The sequence below is a fragment of the Nicotiana attenuata genome, chromosome 1 (genome assembly GCF_001879085.1).
Source record: "Nicotiana attenuata strain UT chromosome 1, NIATTr2, whole genome shotgun sequence".
Lineage (NCBI taxonomy): Eukaryota > Viridiplantae > Streptophyta > Magnoliopsida > Solanales > Solanaceae > Nicotiana > Nicotiana attenuata.
Window position 1 is genome coordinate 74549980 of NC_031989.1, and position 15886 is coordinate 74565865.

Here is a 15886-nt window from a genome sequence, read left to right on the forward strand (position 1 = left end):
TTTCGATTCGTTCGGTCAGTTCTTCTAGCCTCCTAAGAACCGCAGAATCAGCATCCGGCCCACCCCGTTCCGGCTGTACTGGGGTTGGATTGATGATTGCAGCTGCACGGGGCTCCTGGACCCGGCTCTGGAGCTGAGCTATAGCCGATTGCTGGGCTTGCAGCATGTCAAAAATCATTTTAAGGTTGATAGTCTCTTCGCCGACTGCCTGGGCCCTCGGATCGTCCTCTCCCCGGACGCTATGCGATGATCCGGAGGCCTGATCAGTGTTGAGCGCCATCCGGGAACCGGCATCTATCGGGTTTTCGAGCCCGGGCATTCCATTGTTTCCCGTCTGCTGTTCAAGTTCGTTGTTAATTGATTGTGCCATTCTATGAGTTGGTAATTTGAATGTAAGATGGACTCTTTTGCAAAGAACCAGTGTATTGTGATGCGTCAAGAAAGAGTATCAAAGAGCTCACCAATATCCTTAGCCCCACGGTGGGCGCCAAACTGTTTACCCTCGAATCCGGATAACAATTGAATTTATATGGGGTTTTAAGGATCCGTGAACTAAAAGATACAAAAGGTTTTTAGGTTAAGGAAAATAAAGATAAAGACTCAACAATTGCTGTTAAAGTAAATAATCGCAGAATATAATATTGCTTAGAACAATTGTGCTTGATGATCCACAAGAATTTAGAGAGATCCCCTTTTATACATTCTGATTAAGGGTAAAAATAAGGTAGGTCAATTGATTACATCGTGGATCCCTGTAATTACGCCTTAATGGCCTGAAGTGGTTGAGAAAATCACGTTTGGGCGAGATATCCGGCGACGCTTGGTTATCCGTTACGAGTCCGGCTTCCAACCTTGTGTGTTTCTCCATCCGGTGGTGACTCCTATCGAGCTCTGTAACGGTCTCGAAATGACTCGACCTCGGTTGTAGACGTGGCCGTCGTTCTACCTTGCATCCAGGTCGGGTTCGATGGCCTCGATTTGCTCCGGACCGGACCCAACCCGGTCGGGCTCAAGCAAAAAAGGGTATCACCTAATACACAATGGATCACGTACCACTTCGAGTGGCTCAACTAAATGTACAAGATCAACATCTTCAGTTACCTATCGATGATCCTTTGGCACTTCGATTGGCTCCACTTGACGTACAAGATCAACGTTTTCAGTTACCTGTTGATGATCCTTTAGCACTTCGATTGGCTCCTCCCGGGAATTAATGAATATGGTTAATCACAATCAAAAGCTTATTTGTGCAACTTCTTGGTCGAATCTTCGTATTCTTTGCGCATAGGAAAGCTTACTTGTGCAACTATCAAGATATTTGATGTGTTCCATTTCTCTTTAATGTACCTTTGCTTCTTTTGGTTTATTTTCTATTTAGCAATAATTGTCGTTCAAAAGTCACTTTAAAGTTTCAGTTTTACAAATGAAGAGTAGTGTTACATGGATTTTCAGATGAAAACTCGCCAAAATATTTTCTTCAACAAGGAGATAGACTACAGGCTACAACATTTATCAAGGAGAAAATTGCATGTCCTGGCCATCTTAGTGAGCAGCACATTATTGCAAGAACGAGTACTGTAGCATATATATAGCGTTGGCATTTATTTGACATTGAGATGTATCTTAAAACTACAACATTATCTTGTGATAATCTCAATGCACTTTAAATGGCTACTAATCCAGCTTTGCATACTAGAACTTATTAAACAAGTCGAGGTCATTTTTTTACTCAATTGATCATACCATTTTAATCAACTAGTTGATATTCACAAATTAGTGTGTATACGGTCGAAGTCAGAGAGCTCGCTTTCGAAGACTCAACGGAATCCCGGGACTCGAGTTCGGGCAGTGTGAGCACGTTCGCTTGAATTACTCCTACAGCATTCTTAAAATTAAGATTTTTCTCTTTATTATTCAATTTTTAGGAATTAATTGCATAATTTTCGTGTTTATTTGCATTGTTTCTGTGTGCATTTTAAATTTAGCATAATTCATCTAAAAAATACAAAAATACGCATTGCATTTGCATTTAGGATTTAATTTTATATTTTTAGACTAATTAGTAATTAGAGTTTTACAAAAATACAAAAAATCATAAAAAAATTGATTTTGTTAGTTTCTTTTAATTTGTCTCAATTAATTGTAGTAATCATCATTTAGGATTAATTAGTTTAATTAGGTCCTTAGGATTTTAATTCAGGTTTTATTTTTAAAAAGAAAAAGGAAAAATATACAAAAAGGAATTAATTGAAAAAGGAAATAAAACAAAAAAGAGAAAACCTGGGCTTGTTAATATCTAAATGTTGGGCCAGTTATTTGGCTCAAATGCCAGCCCAACCTTTTAAACCCTGATACCCGTCCAAAATGCCCAGACCCGGCCCAAAAATACCCGGTCCAACACCCTAATTCCCCAAACGACCCCATTTTGCCCTTAGGTAAATCTCAACCGTCTAGGTTTTATGATCCAACGGTTGAGAAGCTTAGGTTGTTTAATACATATATGTCTTAACAAGCCTACCCCCCTCAACACCCCCTCCCCCTTCGTCTCTCTCAAACCTCTCACTGGAAACCCTAACTCCGCCGCCTACCACCGCAAACTGCCGGCCGAAAATCGCCTCCGCCGGCAGCGGTCGTCCAAAGGCCCCCAAATTAACACCATAGGCTCGCCTCGACCTCCTTAACCCCGATCTACCATCAGTCTGCCTCAAAACCCTCCCAAACCCTTCGAATAATCAAAACCCTAGCAGCCGCCTCCGCCGTGTCCGGCGGCGACACCACCCCAAACACCACTAAATGATACCACACCACCTCCACCACCCCCTCTTCCCTGATCCGTAGTCTATTCCTTTCAAACCACCCCTGATTCCTTCAAATATAGGTNTTCCCCTAATGCTTGCTGATACTCCTGCTCACTTTTGTCTTCAATTTCCAGGTATTTACTTAACCTTTGAATGGCCAGAGGTTGTGGAAACATGTAGTTGAAGATTGAATTTGAATAAAAAGCTATTGCAAGTTGACTTCCTTTTTCTGATTCCATGTCTATTCATTTGATTTGTAATAAGAAATGTAATCCTATATGTCGCTCGACCTATTGATCTATGCATTTAAAGCTTCAGATGTTCAATAGCCATAAGAAAAAGTAGCAGGGCATATGTGTTTGATAGTATACAACATTGTTTGCTTTGGACTGTGTTATTCATTTAGTCAAACTCTGTTTTAAGTAGGTAAGTCATGTGTAATTGAATTAGGATTGTTGTAAGAGCAGCTTGGATTAATTAGTTTTGCTGAGATTAGATTAGATCCTGTTTAATCTAGAAATAGGTCCATTAGGTTCAATTGTTCAAGTTTCATGTTAGTTTATTGAATGTGTCTCAGGTGTCCTGGGCCTAAACACATGGGCTTTTAAAGTCAATACAGGAAATCGATCTAATAATATAACTGTTTAGTTGTTTTAAATGTTTTAGTGTATCGTGAACATTTTTAGTTGTTTAGTTGTTTTAAATTGTTTCAGTTGTTTTTAAAGTGTTTTAGTTGTTTTAAAATTGGATCGTGAGCAGTTTTATTTGTTTTAGCTGTTTTAATGTTTTGGTTATTTTAAATTGTTTTAGTTGTTTTAAATTGTCTTAGCTCTTTTAAGGAAATCGCTACTGTGATAACTAATCAATAATTTCGAATTTAAAAGAAAATAAACAAAGTTCAAATTTATCTTCTTATACTTGTTACTTGAAGTGTCAAGAATTGGCTGCCCAGGTGATTGAAATGGGCCTGTTTATGGGCCCAAAAAATTGAACAGCTTTATAGCTGAGGCGCTAGTATGCGGGCAGCTTCAGTGATTTCAAATATTAAATATTGGGCTTCTCTTTCAGGCCCAGCTGTGTCACATGGATGCCCTTGTATTTAGTAACTAGATTTTAAATTCGCAACCCATATCCAGCTCTTATGACCTTAGTTAATTACTAGGACCATTAGAATAATTCTAGGAAGGTCATCTTAGATAACGTAATAGTTCACAACCCTTCAAGCTTGGTCTAATATCCTTTAAAAGTGGGATCGAGGTGCGCCACGCCAAACTAAAATCACAAATTGCGTGGCCCTCTTTAATTACTTTCATTAAAATACTTAGAACTAGAGATGCGCCATTTAGCGAACTTTCATGCCCCCTCCCCCTCCCCGCAAAGTTATCAACACGTTAGTTGCTTTAGGCGCGCATTTTAATAAATCTACCTTCCTAAACTCGGGTGCGCATTTATGTGACCCAAATCCAAATCTCAACAATGTTAAAATATGTCAAAAACCACGGGTGCATTTATGTGACGTGGTTCGAGACGTGTTTTAATAACGTTGCAAAATTCCTTAAAAATTGATTAAAAGCGGTTTAAAGTTAAAATTATACCATAGGCTGAAACATGTATTAAAATCAGGTAATAGGCCAATTATGATAGTTTAAGCGACCCTGCTAGAACCACGGAATTCGGGGGTGCCTAACACCTTCCCCCGGGTTAACATAATTCCTTACTCAAGAATTTCTGGTTCGCAGACTTCACTTGGAAAGTCAAAAACTTCCTCGATTTGGGATTCAAAATAAACCGGTGACTCGGGACACCAAATAAATTATCCCGAGTGGCGACTCTGAATTGAATAAATAATCCCATTTTGAATAATGTCACTTTAATTGAAAAAACTCCCTTATACACTATCCTTCCGGGGTGGCGTGTAAAAAAGGAGGTGTGACAGCTCTGGCGACTCTACTGGGGATCCAAACCCAGAACTGCGGTTCAGGGTTTAAGAATTCGAGCTTAGAATAGCTGTTATGATTGGCTTTATTTATTATCTGATTTTCCTACATGTTTCATGTTACATGTGCTAAATGCTTTACCGCTTTGATATTATCTGAATTGTATATATAAAATTGTTGCGAAACCCTTCTCTTCTTATCTTCGGGGATGTGCTCGCTGGTCGAGACTCCCTATTCTGTTAGTGTCATACCCTAAAGTAAGAAAGAGGCCGGACAAGTTACTAAGCCGGATGGCCTTTTGGTTCCCGGTACGTAGCCCCCTCCTCGACTCGAGTTGTCCGCTCGGGTACACAGTCTAGAACATATACCCAGGTTTTGAACCTAGAAGAACTCAACCTCATGTCGGATCCCTAGTAGGAACGCTTATTTGCATCATGTGCATTTGACTTAGGGGACTCAACACAGGGGTTGGGTCCGTCTAGGACAGGTGACCTGAAATGAAAAGACCATCCTGATGCATCCTACTTGCTATTTGTGCACTTATTTGCTTCGGATCTGCATGTCGACCGGCTTGTAAAATAATGGGAGAAAATTGGAAAAAGGGAGAAAAAGAAAAGAATAATAGTGTTAGGGTCGAGTGAGTTAGTCACCTGTTTTGAAAAACCCAATGCCCAAATGGTACTGAAACTCTGCCGAATTTTTGAGAAAATCAACAAAAACAAAGAGAAATTTTTTTTCAAAAATAGTTGGTTTTGTTAAATCTGCCCGAACTACGCCAGTTTGATTCTCACCGGATGTGGGATACGTAGGCAACCCCCATCGGGTCCAACTTCCCTTTTGCAAAAATAGCCCAAAAACACCAAATTTTTTTGAGTTTTGTCACAAATAAGTCAGGTGATGCCATTCTTGTTTAAAAATAAGCCGAATGTCCCCAAAAGGGCGCCGGAAGGCTGTTTTTGCAAGAACAGCCACCTTGGGTCATTTTCAACGGTTAGCGGGCACAGCCTTAAAATCTTCTTCCCCGAAGTGCTAAAAGGCCGTATCTGCAAAACCGGATTTTTCTTTTAGTTTTGAATTTTTCTTTTTGTTAAAAAAAAAGAGAGTGGTGTCATTTTTTCCTTTTAGGTTAAAATAAGTTATTAAATCACCTTAATAAATGTGCAGGATGAGCACAATTCAAAATGAACCTTTCTCAATCATGAAAAAAATCCCTTTGGAGTTGCGTCTGTGGTGGAATGATCTAGGCGAAGAAGGGCAACACGAGGTCAAGAAATATTTGAAAGGTCTTACTGGTTTGTTGGAGATTAGGCCTCGGGGAGACATCATAAGGGCATTGGTCACATGCTGGGACCCGGCGCACAATGTGTTCCATTTTTTAGATTTTGAACTCACCCCGACCTTAGAAGAAATAGCCGGGTACATTGGGAATGCTGAGCTTCCTTTAAGACACAAGTACTTGGTTGCCCCGAGAATCGTAGCTGTGCACAGATTCTTAGACTCACTGAAGATAAGCAGGGGGGTCCATAACCCGGATTTGGCAGCTAGCTTTTGTACTCCACAATTTCTATACCAAAGATATGGCCACATAGGAGGGTTCAACAATCCAGAAAACAAAATATGCAGCAAAGGAAACAGCCACAAATTGGAAGAACATAGACGTTTTGCTTTTATGGTAGTTTTCTTGGGGCTTCTGGTGTTCCCGAGGAAGGATGGAAATATTGACATAAAAATAGTGGGGGTCGTCAGCACTTTACTCACCCAGGCCAAAAGCACCCTCGCGCCCATGATAGTAGCTGAAATCTTCCGTGCTCTCACAGCTTGCAAAGCCGGAGGAAACTTTTTTGAGGGGTGTAATTTGTTGTTGCAAATGTGGATGATCGAACACCTATGCCATCGTCCTCAATTCATGAGTTATGGGTCAACGGAGAAAACCTGCATAGAGGAATTTTATACGAGGATTGATGGGATCAGCTTGCCTGAAGGGGTCACAGAATGGACATCATACTTTGGTCTATCACTGCCAGTCAAATAGAGTGCACGTTTGGATAGTTACCTATGGATGAGATCATATATATGCCAGCAACTGAGCCTCACTTCCTCTTGATGGGTCTTAAGAGCATTCAGCCATATGCTCCGTATCGGGTTTTAAGACAACTCGGAAGATGCCAAATAGTGCCAAAAGATGAAGATATTAATACCAAGTAGTTGAGATTGGTCCTGATGGCCAGTTTCCTGAAGCAACAGTCCGCCAGATCTAGAGTGAATTGTCAATACTTGGCAGCAAATACCAGTGTACGGGATCGATCCAAAGGAGAAGTTTCACCTGGGTATCATGCTTGGTATAGAAGGGAAGTCACATTTGGGAGGCCGGCCAAAAGACCTCACCTCAAGGATTTTGTTGAGTCATCACAAGAACAGTGGACCTGGTTAGCCAAGGAGAATGAATACAGAGCCAGGATAGGAGAGTTGGAACAGCAGGTCCGGGACCTTCAGTTCGAAAATAGTTTGCAGGCCGCAGCTGATGAGGGAGAAAAGAAAAAACTGACCCAGGAAAATGAAGCTCTTAAGGCTCAGATTCGAAAAATGAAATTAGCTTCCGGCAACTCAGAAAGAAGTCGGGCTGATGAAAGACTTATAAGCGGACTAAAAAAGAAAATCCTCGAGTGCCAAGAAGACCTGGAAAAGTCTGAAAACAGTATAGCAAAAATCCGAGCGCAATAGGCAAAGAAAGTAGAAGAACGGGCACAATTTGTGCAACAAATGAAGAGAAACTATGAAGGGACCATCACTAGGCTACGAAGAAAAGTGACTACCCTTAAGGATGAGGCAGCCCAGCGGGCCAAAGATTTCAAAGCTGATAGGGAGCATTGCTATAAGCTGATGGCCAAGATGGAGAGAGAAATACAGCTATTACAGGATCACCACTTTCATGACTCCCAAGTGTTAGAAGCCCGAAACCAACAAATAGGTCGACTACTCCAGGAAAAGGGCAGGATTAGAGAAAGGATTAGGGCCATTGCTGACTATATTGCCATGAAATGCCAAGCGTGCGAGGACATGACTCGTACCACCTTCTTTGCCGCAGTGATGATTTTTGTCCGTCAAGTTATGAGTGATCTGGAGCGACTGCAAGGGTGTCTTTCACATAGGCCCGCGGCAATGCCGAATGATGCCCCGCGGGCCCCAGTGGTTGAAGCTTTAATGTATTCTTGATCTTGTTTTTAGTCATTGAGTCTGTATTTTGGTTATTTTGAGTCTGTTTCGTAGTTTCTCCTTTCCAAGAAAACAAATAGTTTATCATCTTTGTAATAGAAGTTTTATTAATGAAAATTTAAAATTCCCAAAAATTATTGCTTTACTTTTCGCATTTATTTTTCAAGAACTACGCTTGGTCTGATTCATGCGGGGTCATGATACGTAGGCAATCTCCATAAGATTCGACCGTATCCCTAAGAGAAAAGAAAAAAGGGGAGGAAAGAAAATAAAAGAAAAAACAAGAGAGGAAAAGAAACAAAAGGGAGAGAAAATAAGAAAACCAAGAGAAAGAAACCATGGCAAAAAGCAAATGCAAGAATAAAAGAAAGAAAAGAGAGAGAGAAAAGAAAAATGAGAAAAAATGAGAGAAAAGGGCAAAAGGAAAGAAAAGCAGGGAAAAGAGAGTGGAAATCAAAGGAAGAAAATGGGAAAGAATAAGGAAAAGCCGGGATGACGCATGCAACCGTTGCAAAACATATAGAAACCCATTTAACTGTATAGGTGCATCACGCCCCAACATGCGATTACCTATCTGTTATTTGTCTCAAACTAACCGTTTGCTGCTGTCACATCCAGTCCAGGTTTTATAGAAACGGTGGTTGGTTTTTCGTGGTAAACTGGCATCACATCCGTACTTTATTAGTTCAAAGGGGAGCATAGAAATGTCTTCGGAAATGACCTTGCCAGCCATTCCCATCCCAGAAGATGGCCCAATCTCGGGCATCCCGGCCTCGGAATCTGCAGCGACTGAAGAGAACAGGATCTTACGTCTTAGGGTCATGGAGATGTGGGATGCGTGGACGAATGGAAGGGAACCTCCAAGTGCCATCCCCGGATTCCCTGAACTGTTCCCTAGATCAGGGGGTACCTCCAATATTCCCATCAGTCATCCTAATACCCTACTGGGACAGCCCACCATATCGGCTCATTTCGTAGGGACACCTTTAGAGGTTCGCCCCCAGGTGTTCATGTCCGGAGCGGCTTCCAATATCTTCACCGCTCCCCCATGCCCGGCCACAACACAACCCGCATTGCCCAGGCCCACCTTTGATCCTTTAGCCTTCACATTCCAAACACCTACCTACCAAATGGAGCCTCCTCAGTTCCCAACTCATACTTATCCTCAGCCACCTCCATTTGAGTTCACCACGGGACAGGAAAGGACTCCCAAAACCCCTGAACAGGAAGAAATCACAAAGAGGATGAGAAGCCTAGAGCAGAGCCTCAAAAACATGCAGGGTTTGAGTGGGCAGAAGAGTGTCATATATTGATCTATGCATTTTCCCTCATGTGCATTTGCCTATGGGATTCAAAACTCCGAAGTTCGAAAAATACGATGGGCACGGTGATCCTATTTCTCATCTCAAGAAATACTGCAATCAGTTGCGAGGAGCTGGAGGGAGAGAAGAGTTACTCATGGCCTATTTTGGAGAAAGTCTGGTGGGTATCGCCTCCGAGTGGTACATGGATCAGGATATCTCTCGCTGGCACATCTGGGACGACCTCGCTAGAGACTTTGTCAGACAATTCCAGTACAATATAGACATTGCTCCAAACAGAAACTCGTTGGCAATCTTGAAAAAGAAATCTTCGGAGAGCTTCCGGGAGTACGCAATCAAATGGCGTGAGCAAGCATCTAGAGTAAAGCCTCTGATGGACGAGGTCGAAATGGTCACAATGTTCCTTCAAGCTCAGGAAGCTGATTATTTCCAAAATATGATGTCAGCTATGGGTAAACCATTCACGGAAGCTATCAAAATCGGTGAAATGGTGGAAAATGGATTGAAAACAGGCAGAATTCTGAGCCAATCCGCTATTAGAGCAACCTCCCAAGCCATTCAAGGCGGGTCTGGAGGAGTGGCAAAGGGTAAGAAGAATGAAGAAACATCCATGGCGGCATTGGGTACAAGAAGACACCGTGCTCCTAGATCCATGTTCCCAGAAAGAACCCCTCAACATTAATACCCCCACCAGGACATGGCCTATGCTCCTCCGCCGTACGCGGTCATGAATGCTCAACCTTTTGTCCGGACTCAGCAACAAGCCAACAGAAACCAAGCTCCATTTCCAAGAAACCAGCCTCCTCACCAAAACCACTACAATCCCCGTCCTCCACAGAATAACTTTCCCCCTCGTGAGCCACCCAGGAGGCAAACTTTTACACCAATCGGTGAATCCTAATCCAGTCTGTTTCTAAAGCTTGTCCAAATGGGTCTGCTACAGCTAGTTCCTCAAACAAGGCAAAACCCGGCATCACCCGCTTACAGAGCTGGTGCCAGATGTGCCTATCACTCAGGGGCGGAAGGGCACGACACGGACGGTTGCTGGACCGTGAAGAGAGCAGTGGAGGATTTGATAGAACAGAGGAAGATAGTGCTAAGGGACGAGGATATGCCCAATGTGTCCAATAACCCACTGCCAGCCCACAACAACGGGCCAATAATCGGGATGATTTGTGAGGATAAGGAATTTGACCCGGCATTAAAAGCTATCATTGCCATTGGTGATGGAGAAAGAAAACCAAAAATTGCCCCAAAACGAGACGAAGGGGAAAAGAAGAACAAAGCCACCCAGTCAAAACTAGAAAAGAAAGTTGAAGCAGGAACGGGGGCAATGCCTCCCAAAAATGGTGTTCTCTATGTCCCACGAGGCCGTAAAGAAAAGCAGTTGACTTTGAGTCCTCCAAAGAGATTTGAACTGAAAAAAGGAGCCCAGATGTACGTACCTAAGGGAGCTTATGTGGTGCGGGGGACAATTAAGCCATCGAGGCTAGACGAGCCCGTGGTTATTGGACGCGCGCCACAGAAGCCTATGACAGATCCTGTTGCGGTGCCGTGGAATTATCATAAAACAGTGGTTACGTATAAGGGCAAAGAGATCTCGGGGGAGCTTCAGGAAAATCATCCTGTTGAGAAGTACTCCAACATAGAAGAAGTGAACAACGCCACCCAAAAGCGTTTCCTATCTAAGAAACCTGTAAGTGCCGAAGAAGCGGAAGCTTTCTTTCAGAAGATGAAGATGGCGGACTATGAAGTGGTTGATCAACTTCGGAAGTTTCCTGAACAAGTATCCTTGCTGTCATTGCTGATGAAATCCCCCGAACACCAGAAGGTTTTAATGAAGACCCTAAACGAAGCATACGTGCCAGCTGAAACTTCGGTGGAACAGCTAGAAAGAATGGCGGAAAGATTTTTCGCTATCAATCAGATTTCATTCAGCAAAAACGACTTGCCTCCAGAAGGGGCCGCTCACAACAAAGCCTTGCACCTAACTGTCAAATGTGAGGGATATTATGTGAAGAGAGTCATTGTAGACGGAGGTTCTGGTGTAGACATTTGCCCACTCTCTACACTGCAGCGTATGGAAATTGGGACTGAAAGGATTTGTCCTAATAATGTCTGCGTGCGAGCTTTCGATGGTATCAAAAGGGACATGATTGGAGAGATCGATCTAACTCTGACCATTGGCCCAGTGGACTTTGAGGTGACCTTCCAAGTTCTACACATGGACACATCCTATAACTTTCTCTTGGGGAGACCATGGATCCACGCAGCAGGGGCTGTACCCTCCACTCTTCATCAAATGGTAAAGTTTGAGCATGAGGATCAAGAAATCATGGTTCATGGGGAGGATGAACAATCAATTTATCGGGACCCATCAGTCCCCATCCCGAAGCAAGAGAAGGGAGCGAGCATATAGTTTATCAAGCTTTTGAAGTCGTGGTGGCGGACCAGCATGAAGAAGGAAACCCTTGCCCCCAACTTTTCCTATCCAATGCCTCGATTATGGTGGCCAAAGAAATGATCAGACATGGTTTCAAACCAGGGAAGGGGCTTGGAAAATCTCTGCAAGGAATAGCTGAACCAGTTACCCTGCCTACAACTGAGATGTTCTTCGGGATAGGTTTCCTACCTACCCCAGATGATAAAGTGGGCAGATGAGAGAAAGAACGAGGGATGGGTTTTGCCTCAACCACTGCCACATTTGTACGAAACCTTTGTCAAGCCAAAGTACAATAAAGAGGAAGATGATGAGGCCTTTACGGCCGAAGAAATTGAGGAAATATGTGGGGCGATGAGGAAGATACTCTACGAAACCCACATGGTTCAGCGGGAGAGGGAACAAGCACCGCTGAGGTGTTGTATATGGGACCAAGCGCCAAGCTGCAAAACTGGAAGGCTATGCCATTTCCAATCAGGCGGGAGTCCCGGTAGACCTGTCCTGCTACTTTTTCTGCATCCCGATTTATTCCAGGGTGAAACTCGGATGTTTTCTTTAGTTTCTTGTCTTTAAATTTCCAAATGTAAACCCTGTTATCTTCAAATTCCAAGAAATGAAATCAATATTTCATCGTTCATTTTTCTTTATTCTTTCTGATTTTGCTATTTTTTCTCTTTCATTTCTTCTTTTCAGTTCTAATAATGCGGCTTTAAATAACATGACATGCTTACGGACTTCATGCCCAGATCCCAAAACACTGTCAGACTTCGAAATAATGAATCAAGAGTCGAAATGCAAAGAAGGTAAGTTTGAGGAATAAAANCCTCAGTTCCCCACTTATACTTATCCTCAGCCACCTCCATTCGAGTTCACAACGGGACAGGAAAAGACTCCCAAAACTCCCGAACAGGAAGAAATTGCAAAGAGGATGAGGATCCTGGAGCAGAGCCTCAAGAACATGCAGGGTCTGAGTGGGCAGAAAAGTGTGTCATATACTGATCTATGCATGTTCCCTCATGTGCACTTGCCTCTGGGGTTCAAAACTCCAAAGTTCGAAAAATACGATGGGCATGGTGATCCTATTGCTCATCTCAAGAAATATTGCAATCAGTTACGAGGAGCTGGAGGGAGAGAAGAGTTACTCATGGCCTATTTTGGAGAAAGTCTGGTGGGTATCGCCTCCGAGTGGTACATGGATCAGGATATCTCTCGCTGGCACATCCGGGACGACCTCGCTAGAGACTTTGTCAAACAATTCCAGTACAATATAGACATTGCTCCAGACCGGAACTCGTTGGCAAATCTGAAAAAGAAGTCCTCTGAGAGTTTTCGGGAATATGCAATCAAATGGCGTGGGCAAGCATCGAGAGTGAAGCCTCCAATGGACGAGGTTGAAATGGTCACGGTGTTTCTTCAAGCTCAGGAAGCCGATTATTTCCAAAATATGATGTCAGCTATGGGTAAACCGTTCGCAGAAGCTATTAAAATTGGTGAAATGGTGGAAAATGGATTGAAAATAGGCAGAATTCTGAGCCAATCAGAGCAACCTCCCAAGCCATTCAAGGCGGGTCTGGAGGAGTAGCAAAGGGAAAGAAGAAAGAAGAAACATCCATGGCGGCATCGGGTGCAAGAAGACACCGTGCTCCTAGACCCATGTTCCCAGAAAGAACCCCTCAAAATTATTACCCTCACCAAGACATGACCTATTCTCCTCAACCGTATGCGGTCATGAATGCTCAACCTTTTGTACGACCGCAGCAACATGCCAATAGAAACCAAGCTCCATTTCCAAGAAATCAGCCTCCTCACCAAAACCACTACAATCCGCGTACTCCACAGAACAATTTTCCACCCCGTGAGCCACCCAGGAGGAAAACTTTTACGCCAATCGGTGAATCCTACTCCAACCTATTTCTAAAGCTTGTCCAAATGGGTTTGCTACAACCAGTTCCTCGAACAAGGCAAAACCCAGCATCGCCCGCTTACAGGGCCGATGTCAGATGTGCCTATCATTCAGGAGCAGAAGGGCACGATACAGATGATTGTTGGACCTTGAAAAGAGCAGTGGAGAACTTGATAGAGCAAGGAAAGATAGTGCTAAGGGATGAGGATGCCCCCAACGTGACTAATAACCCACTGCCAGCCCATAACAATGGGCCAGTAATTGGAATGATTTGTGAAGATAAAGAATTTGATCCGGCACCAATGGCCATAATTGCCATTGCTGATGCGGAGAGAAAGCGAAAAATTGCCCCAAAGCAAGATAAAGGGGAAAAGAAGACCAGAGCCACCCATTCAGAACCAGAAAAGAAAATTGAAGCAGGAACGGGGGCAATGCCTCCCAAAAATGGTGTTCTCTATGTCCCACGAGGCCGTAAAGAAAAGCAGTTGACTTTGAGTCCTCCAAAGAGATTTGAACAGAAAAAAGGAGCCCAGATGTACGTACCCAAGGGAGCTTATGTGGTGCGGGGGACAATTAAGCCATCAAGTGCGAACGAGCCCGTGGTTATTGGACGTGCGCCACAGAAGCCTATGACAGATCCTGCTGCGGTGCCGTGGAATTATCATAAAACAGTGGTTACGTATAAGGGCAAAGAGATCTCGGGGGAGCTTCAAGAAAATCATCCTGTTGAGAAGTACTCCAACATAGAAGAAGTGAACAACGCCACCCGAAAGCGTTTCCCATCTAAGAAACCTGTAAGTGCCGAAGAAGCGGAAGCTTTCTTTCAGAAGATGAAGATGGCGGACTATGAAGTGGTTGATCAACTTCGGAAGTTTCCTGAACAAGTATACTTGCTATCATTGCTGATGAAATCCCCCGAACACCAGAAGGTATTAATCAAGACCCTCAATGAAGCATACGTGCCAGCTGAAACTTCAGTAGAACAGTTAGAAAGAATGGCAGAGAGATTTTTCGCTATCAATCAGATTTCATTCAGCAAAAACGACTTGCCTCCAGAAGGGGCCGCTCACAACAAAGCCTTGCACTTAACTGTCAAATGTGAGGGATACTATGTGAAGAGAGTCATGGTAGACGGAGGTTCCGGGGTAGACATTTGCCCACTCTCTACACTGCAGCGTATGGAAGTCGGGACTGAAAGGATTCGTCCCAACAATGTCTGTGTGCGAGCTTTCGATGGTATCAAAAGGGACACGATTGGAGTGATCGATCTAACTCTGACCATTGGCCCAGTGGACTTTGAGGTGACTTTCCAAGTTCTACACATGGACACATCCTATAACTTTCTCTTGGGGAGACCATGGATCCACGCAGCAGGGGCTGTACCCTCCACTCTTCATCAAATGGTAAAATTCGAGCATGAGGATCAAGAGATCGTGGTCCACAGGGAGGATGAACAATCAATTTATCGGGCCCATCAGTCCCATTCTTAAAGCGAGAGAAAGCAGTGAGCACGTAGTTTATCAAGCTTTTGAAGTCGTGGTGGCGGACCAGCATGAAGAAGGAAACCCTTGCCCCCAACCCTTCCTATCCAATGCCTCGATTATGGTGGCCAAAGAAATGATCAGACATGGTTTCAAACCAGGGAAGGGGCTTGGAAAATCTCTGCAAGGAATAGCTGAACCAGTTACCCTGCCTACAACTGAGATGTTCTTCGGGATAGGTTTCCTACCTACCCCAGATGATAAAGTGGGCAGATGAGAGAAAGAACGAGGGATGGGTTTTGCCTCAACCACTGCCACATTTGTACGAAACCTTTGTCAAGCCAAAGTACAATAAAGAGGAAGATGATGAGGCCTTTACGGCCGAAGAAATTGAGGAAATATGTGGGGCGATGAGGAAGATACTCTACGAAACCCACATGGTTCAGCGGGAGAGGGAACAAGCACCGCTGAGGTGTTGTATATGGGACCAAGCGCCAAGCTGCAAAACTGGAAGGCTATGCCATTTCCAATCAGGCGGGAGTCCCGGTAGACCTGTCCTGCTACTTTTTCTGCATCCCGATTTATTCCAGGGTGAAACTCGGATGTTTTCTTTAGTTTCTTGTCTTTAAATTTCCAAATGTAAACCCTGTTATCTTCAAATTCCAAGAAATGAAATCAATATTTCATCGTTCATTTTTCTTTATTCTTTCTGATTTTGCTATTTTTTCTCTTTCATTTCTTCTTTTCAGTTCTAATAATGCGGCTTTAAATAACATGACATGCTTACGGACT

At 43.4% G+C, this 15886-nt stretch overlaps 2 protein-coding genes across 2 annotated transcripts; both read left to right on the forward strand.

Annotated features, from left to right (window-relative positions):
* LOC109237450 lies at positions 10199 to 11689 on the forward strand. The gene has a single exon (XM_019403758.1). The coding sequence runs from the start codon at positions 10199 to 10201 to the stop codon at positions 11687 to 11689; it is 1491 nt and encodes a 496-aa protein (XP_019259303.1).
* LOC109237457 lies at positions 13640 to 15371 on the forward strand. The gene is made up of 2 exons (XM_019403766.1): positions 13640 to 15016; positions 15261 to 15371. The coding sequence occupies exons 1-2, from the start codon at positions 13640 to 13642 to the stop codon at positions 15369 to 15371; spliced, it is 1488 nt and encodes a 495-aa protein (XP_019259311.1).

Excerpts from the sequence above, each read along its gene's own strand:
- LOC109237450 (XM_019403758.1), top strand. The coding sequence starts at position 10,199 with ATGGGTCTGCTACAGCTAGTTCCTCAAACAAGGCAAAACCCGGCATCA.
- LOC109237457 (XM_019403766.1), top strand. The coding sequence starts at position 13,640 with ATGGGTTTGCTACAACCAGTTCCTCGAACAAGGCAAAACCCAGCATCG. Across the intron at positions 15,017-15,260 it reads CCTCCACTCTTCATCAAATG|GGGCTTGGAAAATCTCTGCA; the intron begins GTAAAATTCGAG and ends AAACCAGGGAAG.